This window comes from Mytilus trossulus, chromosome 8, assembly GCF_036588685.1.
Source record: "Mytilus trossulus isolate FHL-02 chromosome 8, PNRI_Mtr1.1.1.hap1, whole genome shotgun sequence".
Lineage (NCBI taxonomy): Eukaryota > Metazoa > Mollusca > Bivalvia > Mytilida > Mytilidae > Mytilus > Mytilus trossulus.
Genome location: NC_086380.1, coordinates 28,355,675 through 28,365,440, shown reverse-complemented (window position 1 = coordinate 28,365,440; position 9,766 = coordinate 28,355,675). Strand labels below are relative to the sequence as shown.

The 9,766-nt window shown below is 30.7% G+C and overlaps 1 protein-coding gene across 1 annotated transcript; it reads left to right on the top strand.

The window, feature by feature from the left end:
• The first annotated feature begins 4,646 nt into the window (after nucleotides 1-4,646).
• Nucleotides 4,647-8,981, top strand: LOC134727541 (uncharacterized). Its single transcript, XM_063591921.1, has 2 exons — nucleotides 4,647-4,861; nucleotides 8,695-8,981. The coding sequence occupies exons 1-2, from the start codon at nucleotides 4,771-4,773 to the stop codon at nucleotides 8,979-8,981; spliced, it is 378 nt and encodes a 125-aa protein (XP_063447991.1). The 5' UTR covers nucleotides 4,647-4,770.
• The last annotated feature ends 785 nt before the right edge of the window (nucleotides 8,982-9,766 follow it).

The window sequence follows — 9,766 nt, the reverse complement described above, 5'->3', positions numbered from 1 at the left end:
AAAATTTGATGAATTATGAGGTAATATATATTCAATGTTTTGATTGCATTGTTTTCAAGTTTCAAACTTACATATATCTTTTTTGTATTGAAAATGATACACCGAAATGTGCTAAAATTGTTCATTTTATTTCAGGGAAAAAAAAATAACAGTCGCGAAAAAAAAAACATTCCAGCACTCTTCGGGTTTGAAAATAAAACATGAATATAAACAACAATCACAATTCTTTATTAATACTTGTAATATTTAGAGTTAGTTGTATTTGCACATTTCTCGTCTTTTCTACTATTAAAGTCTTTGCTGAATGATAAATAATAAGCTATCCAGCTTCTGCACTTGAAACATTCGTATTTTAATGGTGCCGTTTTAATGAAATGAAACGAAACTACGGTCCCGTAATTTGTATGAGTCAATTTGTGACGTGATAAAGTTCCGTTCACTAGAAAGGACAATCAGTCCGATCCGTCCGATCAGTCACTTTTTTTTACAATTAGTCTGACGGGTTGGTGATGTGAGTTTGACGCGAATTTGACTGGTCAATGACTTGTCAATGACCGCTGATTTATAATTAAAATATTAACCATAACAGTTGCAAGTACTGAAATACCTTGCAGTTACTGAAAGCTTCTTTAAAAGCAAAGCACATAAATCCGATCTGAAATTAAATATCTAAGACTAAATATCAATTAGCGAACATTCAACTTCCAATGGATTTATTATAAACATGATAAAGACGTCATGAACAGTCAGAGACAAAAACGACTTTGTGTTGCTATTCAGCACACACATTTTGGTAAATGAGCTAACATTGTGTGTTGATTGCTTCATATATGAATAAATAGGAAGAAGTTTCGATTCTAAACAGGCTTTGTTTGCTTTGTCGTCAATTGTTATCATTTGGATGGATCTGTCGTACAGTTGTCACTCGTTTAGACGTACTTTATTTCTGTGACTGTATCTAACAGTCCTTTATGCTATATATCTAGCAATGCTTCAATATATTCCAGCTTCATGCCTAATAGATCATGTACTGTATGACAACTATACATTTTCCACCGAAAGCTGAATTCTTATATAATTATATACTTTTAGTACCAACTAATCACAACAAAGCACGTTTACATCACCAGTTCAATAAGGGTTATTTCGTATTTAACGCTGATACTGAATATGTTGATGTGAATCGAGTATATATCAGTTTAAATGAACTTATCATAGATACCATGGTGGAATTGTTTTATTTGCGACAAACGCGAGTTTCGTCTACAAAAGACTCATCAGTGACGCTCGAATGAATAAAAGTAAAAAAAAGCCACGACGTAGAAGAGCATTGAGGACCAAAAACTACTAACAGTTTTGCCAAATAAACCTAAGGTAATCTATTCCTGAGTGGAAAAGCTTTAGTATTTCGAAAATTCAAAGTTTGTAAACAGTTAATTTAAAATTACAAATGAATTATGACCACATCAATGATAACGTATGTCAAGACAGAGAGATGTTGTCACTGAATGACGTTTGTTTTGTGATTCTATATTTTGTGTAAGTCTGTGGTTTTATAATACTAACTTTGCTTTTTTAGATTTTGCAGAAGGACATCCTGAATATGAATATAATAGTTTGCATGATGAGAGACTATCAGATATTACTGTTTGGATAACATCCAATTACTTGCAATGGGAAGGTGAATATATGTGTATAGTGAGAGAGAAGACTTCTGATCCTACAACATGGACAACAGAACCTGTACATATAAAGTATACAAGTACGTAAAATGAAAATAAAATACTTTGCAGATAAAATCTATGTAAGTGCAAAGAACACATAGCTTAAGGGATGCCAATGATTTTGATGCAAATCATGATCGTACAAAACTAATTACCTAATGAAATAACATTTATAGCTATTTTACAAAAAAATTCTTTTGATCTTAATGACTAATAATTTCCATTCTCAGCACAGTATAGTGATATGAGAAATCATCGCTAGCAACTATAAGCACACGTGCCGTTGTCAATAACATTAAAAACGTCTTCATAGGTAAATAGCAGTAAACAGATTATACTGGGTCTTCTCAACTTGATTGTTTTTCTCATTTTCGTCGTGCCGACTCATGCGAGAAAATTAATCTAGTTGAGATGATCCAAGATAATGTATAGATAGAACATGAATCGATGAGGATTGGGTAATAATTTCTTACTACGATTCTTTGTGGCTATGTTTTTTATCCTTTAATACTGGGAACGTTTTTGATATTTCGATAGCGGCCTTACAACAGATATTAAACGCCAAAGCCCTAACAAAATTGACTCCATTTAGCAAAGAAATCTTTCATAGAATAGAAATTAATGTCTTGCATGTGAACAAGATGGATCGAAATCTTAATAAAAACATGCAAAGTGACACTTCCTCACTTCAAAAATATTTGCAATGACTTTGTGACATTATAAGATTATATCTAAAAATGAAAGTTAAATTCGTTCCAAATAACAAAAATAATGTATTGAAGGAAGAAAGAGCAATAAACAATAAAAAGGAATTGATGCATTTATGATCATGAGTCATACATCTTTATAAGTATCACATCTACTGTCCTTCTGAACAGAATTCAAATGGTATACAGGTGAATAATTTTTATTCTTGGACTGTGAATTAGAAAATTCAATATTTAAAGTGTGACTCATTCTAAGCTTACAAATACACTTTGCTACACGTTTCTGAACCGTGGATTTGGAGTTCAAGAGTGGAACATTATACATTTCCCAGGATGAATCCATTTCATAAAGATTACGATCTTAATATCTTACACTGCACTCGTGTTATTTGAGCAGTTAAAAAGCGTTGACTGTATATTTCTATGTCATAGGCAGTCACTGAAATGATATCTTTTTCCCTTTAAATATTCAAATAGTAGAGCTTGAACTGTATTTAAATATTCATGACGACCTCTTCAACCTGTCCTTGTTTCCATTGCAATGTATACAACTATGCTTGGAACGAATCTTATTTCCTTTGCAATTTGTTGGAAAAACATATTTCACTTGTTAAAAGTTTTGTTTCGTTCACCATCGATTGGTTTCAAGAGGTAATGCACACATGTATATGTCATTGTGTTGTATATTTCTTCGCCATATGTCAGGCCTTTTTAAAGGGAGATTTTCCCAATATGTAAATCATAAAGATAACATTAACACAATGAACAACAATTGAAAATGTTTTTTTTTTTTTAAGATTGCAGTATAAAGACAATAATAGTGTATAGACAAAACATTTCAAAGATTCAGCCTGAAACGGGGAAAAAGCTCGACAGAGCCTCGCATTTCCCCGCGTCTAAGCCTCATCCTTATATCGTTGATATGTCAAGTCAATCCACTATAATTGTGTATATAACTTTTAAAATATTTCTTACAGACATGTTGTTTCACTGACTTTTGTCGTGAACATACTTATATATGATTCATTTTAAATCTAACATCATGCAACTGTCTGATATCACACTTAACGGCGTTATTGCAACATTGTTAAGGTGTTTGTCATAACAAGAAAGCGTGGCCCAATTCCAAATGATCAAATATTCACTCTGTATCAAACGTCGTGGACCTCAACATTGATAGTAAACAAATAATAGGCGAGAAAGACCATTTATATAAAAATATGTTTTAATGCAATCTATTTTTATGTGACTATTGTAGCATCTCCAGAAATCACAAAGTATAAGTATGATAGAAATTTGAATCTAGGGTTCTTAGTTAATGGTACCGATTTTCAATACGAATGCATAGCCACAGGCATCCCAAAACCTAATATAACATGGACAAAGGAAGGCGATGATCAGTTTCTGTCAGTGGTAAGTTTGTATCGGTATGATTTGTAACTGTCTATCGCCAATGTGTGTTAAAAGGCGTTGCTGACTGTTATTTGTCGATTTTTCTTCTATTTTAGAAGTTTCATATTCAAATCGTTTCCTCTATAACAATACAAAACTTCTCTCAAGTGCAAAAATTGGAGTATATAAAAATGAAGTCGTTCTTAGTAGCTGTTCTTGACTCATTAAAATAAAAAAAAAGGAAATATATAACAGCATTTTACCTTATGTTTTAATTGTACACAGTAATTGCATATTATTTTCAACCACATATAAATGTTAAGGTTCTAAACAAACAGCGGTAGCCTTAAACTTTGCATCTACTGTCAGTTGTTTAATAAGTTCTTAAATCATTTGTTTTAAATATTCTTACCTGAACGAAATGTAAGCATATGGTTAGTTTCACCTTTTTATCTGATGAATCCTTCTATTAAACAACTCATTTGTCATATATGTCAATTGGACATAAAGATGTTCAATACAAAATGTTATCTGTCCAACGGATATCGTTGTAAATATAATTTGGGCTAAGGTCAGTATATAGCAGAAAAAACTGTAAATGTATTGACAGACGGATCTTGCTTCTTATAGGAAATAAACTACCTATTTGTTTTATCTCTAATCAATGTTTTATGTGAAAAGTATGCGAACGCACTTATTCTTAACACAAAAAAGAATCGCTCTTTGTCAAAAACGAACAAATTGTTAATTTATTAATTAATTGTCTTGATAGTTTAAGTCATTTGTTTAATGTATCCTTGTCTTGTCTGTTTTAACAGGGTCCACTGTTACATTTTCCTTCAATAACAAAAGCTGAAAGTGGAAGATATTTTTGTATAGCTGACAATGGCGTAGGAAGAGAAAAAGGTGTAAGAATATCGATAGAGGTTACTAAGTACAAACCAACGATGAAGTATGATTCTATTCCTGTTAGAACAGTTACAGAATATGAAATAAATGAGTATTGGGTAGATGGAAAAATGCAAGTCTTGGTTCATGGTAAGATTACAAAAACGACAAGTCTCTTAAAGTATTATAATTAGGATTGAAATTATTTTGTGTGTGCACTATATCGATACCAAAATCATGTATAGGTCACTTAAATAAAATAATTGTTTTTTATCTAGTCTTATGATAAGAATTTGATATAATATACAAACTAGTAATAAATGATAATATTTGTCACATGCTTGGTAGGATCTACTTGCCATTACCAGTACTTTAGTGGGGGTAATGTTACTCCGTCTTATATTTTCTATATTGTTTTGTGTACTGTTATTTATCTATTTCTTTTTTTGGCAATGTTATCAGTTTATTTTCGACTTATTAGTTTTAATGCCCCTTTGATATCATGTGTCTTTCATCCCCATACTTCAGATTAAGTATTACTAACGTTACTAACGACGTTATAAGTTAATTATTTTTGACTTATAAATTTGAATGTTCCTTTGATATTCTTCGCTTATTGTTCAAAATGAACATGCAAGGTAAGGGATATACAAACATTCAGTAGAATAAATTATCTGAAAATATATTTCTTAATGGATTTTGATAGCAAAAATAACTGAGACAGTTTTGGTGAAGAAGATATCTATCGTTATCCTCCGTTCGTGTTTGGGTTTTCTTCATGCAAGTGTAAAGTTTTTTGTATGTTTCTTTCTGTTGAACTTGCTGTCTAATTTAATGGTATGTATGTCAAATTTTACAAAAAAAAATTGACAGAAATTCTGCATTTGAAATAAGTAAGATAAATGAAAAATTCTTGGAAATTGGTTTAATGTTTGAATCCCCCTTCGGCGTTTTGTACCATCAAAAGTCTAACTAAAGTTGATTTATATGCATTTCTCAATTATTTAGTTAATGTGAACATTATAAAGCGCGAGGAGGCTAAAACTGCAAATTTGCTTATAAGAAATAAAAATCCAAAAAGTCTGGTTCATAAATGACAATATTATGACAAAGTACATCACTCACCAAAATTAATAAATGAGTGTCCAGCAGGCACTATAAGGCTTAACATGTAATACTGTGTTTTTTGTTTGTTAAGAGGGTCCTTCAAATACAATTGTTTAAATATCTACTGATCAAAAGTAAAATCACAAAACTATTGAACTCCGAGGAAATTTAGTGAATGTGAACATTATAAAGCGTAAGGATGCTAAAACTGCAAATTTGCTTATTAGAAATAAAAATCCAAAAAGCCAGGTTCATAAATGACAATATTGATCAAAGTAAATTACTCACCCAAATTAATAAATGAGTGTACAACAGTCACAAAATTCAAAACGGGAAGTCCCTAATCAAATGGCAAAATCAAAAGATAAAACACATCATACGAATGGACAACAACTGTCATATTCCTGACTTGGTAAAGGTATTTTCTTTGTAGAAAGTGGTGATAAGTTGCCGAAATTTGTGTTATTAGCTAGTTTGAGTGTATATCTAATTATAATAAGTTATCTGAGAAAATAAAATCATAATGTTGTAAAAAAGCTAGGTTCAAACATGAAGCTATGAGATATTATCAATATAAATAAAGATTGAACGACTCTTCAAAATGTATCTGCTGTCTAATAACATAAATATATCTAGATGAACAAGATAAATGACCTTATCTTTTTGTAAATGACAGTACGTAAATGTGTTAATGTGTTAAAGTTTTTTTTATTTGTTTTAATCTGAATAGATCTTTTGGAAACCAAAGATGAATATGCATTAAAGACGAACAAGTGGCATAACCAAAATTGATTTATACATGTTATACATGTAGTCGCCGAAAACAAATTAATTAAAAATTAAAAACAAACATAATGAATACTGAAATTCTGCTGAGGACATCTTAATTGGAGGAATTTGGATTCTTTTTCGTAGTTATTTCCTAAATAATTAACCGGGAATTATTTAAAAAAGAAAAAAAAAACGACAGGAAAGCTCACTTCTGATACATGCTTTGAGTTTTATTGATTTAAATAATTCATATTAGTTTATGACTGGTACATTAGAACATCCTTATATTGTTTTTTGAAATTGTGTATGACCGATGCCCTTAATCGTTAACAAGAATGTTCCAAGCTTTGCATGAAAAAGTCTTGATGTATAAATATGCAAAAATGTTAGGAATTTGTTTTACCAAATCAGGTACTTATGAAAAAAAACCCGCAAACATTATTAAATAAGTCAACTTTTCCGGTAGTAATTGGACCAATTATGGAATAATGGGTGAATTTAATAAGGTCATAAAGTAAAATTAAGAATTTAGAATCGGAAAGATCACTGGTCTTAACGTTTTAATACTTCCCTTAATGACATATCTATTTCCATCCATACACATGATAATTGCATGCATAAGCAATATATTTCATCTTATTTCGACGTAAAATGTTTTGCACATTTGTAGATCCATAACCAAATATCAACTTCGATGAGCCGATGCTAACGAAAACTACAACAGTATATCAATAACTCATACAAGTAAGAGGTTCGGCTAGCTATAAAACCAGGTTCAATTCGTCATTTTAGCATAAAAAAGTGCTTGTACCAAGTCAGGAATTTGACAGTTGTTATCCATTCGTTTATTTGGTAAGCTTTTGATTTTGCCATTTGATTAGGGACTATCCGTTTTAAATATTTCCTTGGAGTTCAGTATTTTAGTAATTTTACTTTTTAATATCAAACCCCGAAACAATCAACAAAAGCAAAGCACGAGGAAGATATATCTGTAATTTTTGATAAAAATTCAAAGAATTTTGATTGCCAATTTTAATAAAGATTTATCCAGTTATACGTCCTGGTGCCACTGCTGTAACGAGTAAGATCAACTATGTTTTACTTTCTATGATGAGTTTATTTTCAACCAGTGTAAGTATCTATCAAAACGCATCGGGCTGAACCTTGATTGTGACCAGAAGAATTGATTTAATTGTTTATTTGTACTGTATTCCTGTCATGTAATGTTGTCATTTTAATGTTACATTAAACATTGCTATTAAAGCGCAAGTTTTCGCCAGCCTCAAACCAGGTTCAACTCAACATTTGTTCTTGAAATGTCCCATACGAAATCAGGAAATGGCAATTTTTAACTTATAGTTTGTTTCTGTTTGTGTTGCATTGTCGTTTGTTTTTTAGTGCACTTCAGTGTTTCTGTTGTTTCGTTGTTTTTTTCATAGTTGATGTGCTTCCCTGCGATTTAGTTTGTAACCCGGATTTGATTTCTTTCAATCGATTTATGACTTCGAACAACGGTATGCTACTGTTGCCTTTATTTACCTGAATATGAAAGGGTATTGGTTTGAAAAGACACAATTCGGAAGACATCTAATCAAAATGTTTGCTGAACTTTTTGAATAATCTTGGTAGGGCAATTTTGCTTCCTTTTTTTATAAACAATTAGCAAATGATTTTTTTCTTCTTTAAATATTGATTATTTAGTCATTTTGATTTACTACTGGAGGTTTTTTTTTTTTTTTTTTTTTTTTGTTTTTCAATCATAACACATATGTTTAATTTTTGAAAAAAACTAAAAAAAAATCTGGCCTCATTTCATAAGTGACTGATAACTTAAATTTGCAAAATATCCATAGTTGATTGGCATTTTATCTGGTTTTGGTAAGATCATTGCTTTCAGAATTATTAACGCACTGGTCATTAGATGAATTTCGGTCGTGTGTGTGTATACAAGAAGTACCTAGCATATTGTCAACCCTGTTGTACCCTTTATGAGTAATATGCAAAAACATTGTTGTCATATTACTCTGATATCAATCTAGGCTTTTCACACATAAAATGTATTACCTGGTTATCTATATACGATCATTATATCATATTTATTTCAGGTTGCCCTCATCCAACTGTTACCTGGTGGAAGGAAAGTGAAAATGGAAGAACGAAAATAACAGAAGAAGACAATAGTTATGAACATGCCTTTATCATTCAACGTGGATGGGACTACTCTTGTTATACAGATACCATCGAACATACAGAATACAGCTTGAAAATGCACAGGTTCAACAAATCAGATCTTGGAACTTATGTTGTAAAAGCGGAGAGCAGCCTTGGTATAGTTGAGTTAAAGTTCATAATCAGACGTAAGTGTGTTTTAGCATGTACAATATACTCATAATTGAAATATGAGGACACATGTATAATTCACCAGATTCATATGACAAAATATGGGTTTAACACGATTTAGAAACTGTAAATATTCACAATGATCATTATGTTCATCACAACATGTATTAACTATCTGCTGAGACAAACACAAATCATCAGTCGTTATTGTCAATGATTATAAACTACCATTTGGTATTCTTTGTATATTCTTCCCATCGGCGATACGTAATATTAGCTCTATATTGATACATTGTGACAACATCAACACATAGAAATTTATTTTACTGTATCATGTGTATTGCATCTGTTCGTTTTAAGACTTTATTACTAAGATTTGAATGAATGCACATACTTTTTTGAAAGTATTATTACGCTAGTTTAAATTTAGTATAAACAAAACAAACAAATTTGTTCTTCTTCTAAACTAAAATGTAAACATATACAATAAATAAATGTATTTTCTTATATGTTGTAACACATCTAGAACAGGACTGATATGCATAACACTACTCAAGTTGCGATGATTAGTTCCGAATGCATGAATATTTTTTGTTTTATGATAAGTTAGTACAACGATTTGATATCATAACTTTTGTGGTTTTATGCATAACAGCCAAGGATAATTATTTACTGAAGTGTTATGTAATTCATTTATTGTGTTCTAATATGCACCAAGTATGATAATGAACTATTAAGAACGTATGTTAAGAAAGGACAAGAACATCAATTTGTCGTGATATTGTTACATAAGAATTATTATGATTAGTAAGTAGAGTAATTTGTGCGAGATACATC

What these genes read in the sequence shown, in the direction of transcription:
- LOC134727541 (XM_063591921.1), top strand. Translation starts at nt 4,771, where the DNA reads ATGAAGTATGATTCTATTCCTGTTAGAACAGTTACAGAATATGAAATA. An exon ending in AATGCAAGTCTTGGTTCATG is followed by an intron (nt 4,862 to 8,694) that starts GTAAGATTACAA and finishes TATTTATTTCAG; the next exon opens with GTTGCCCTCATCCAACTGTT.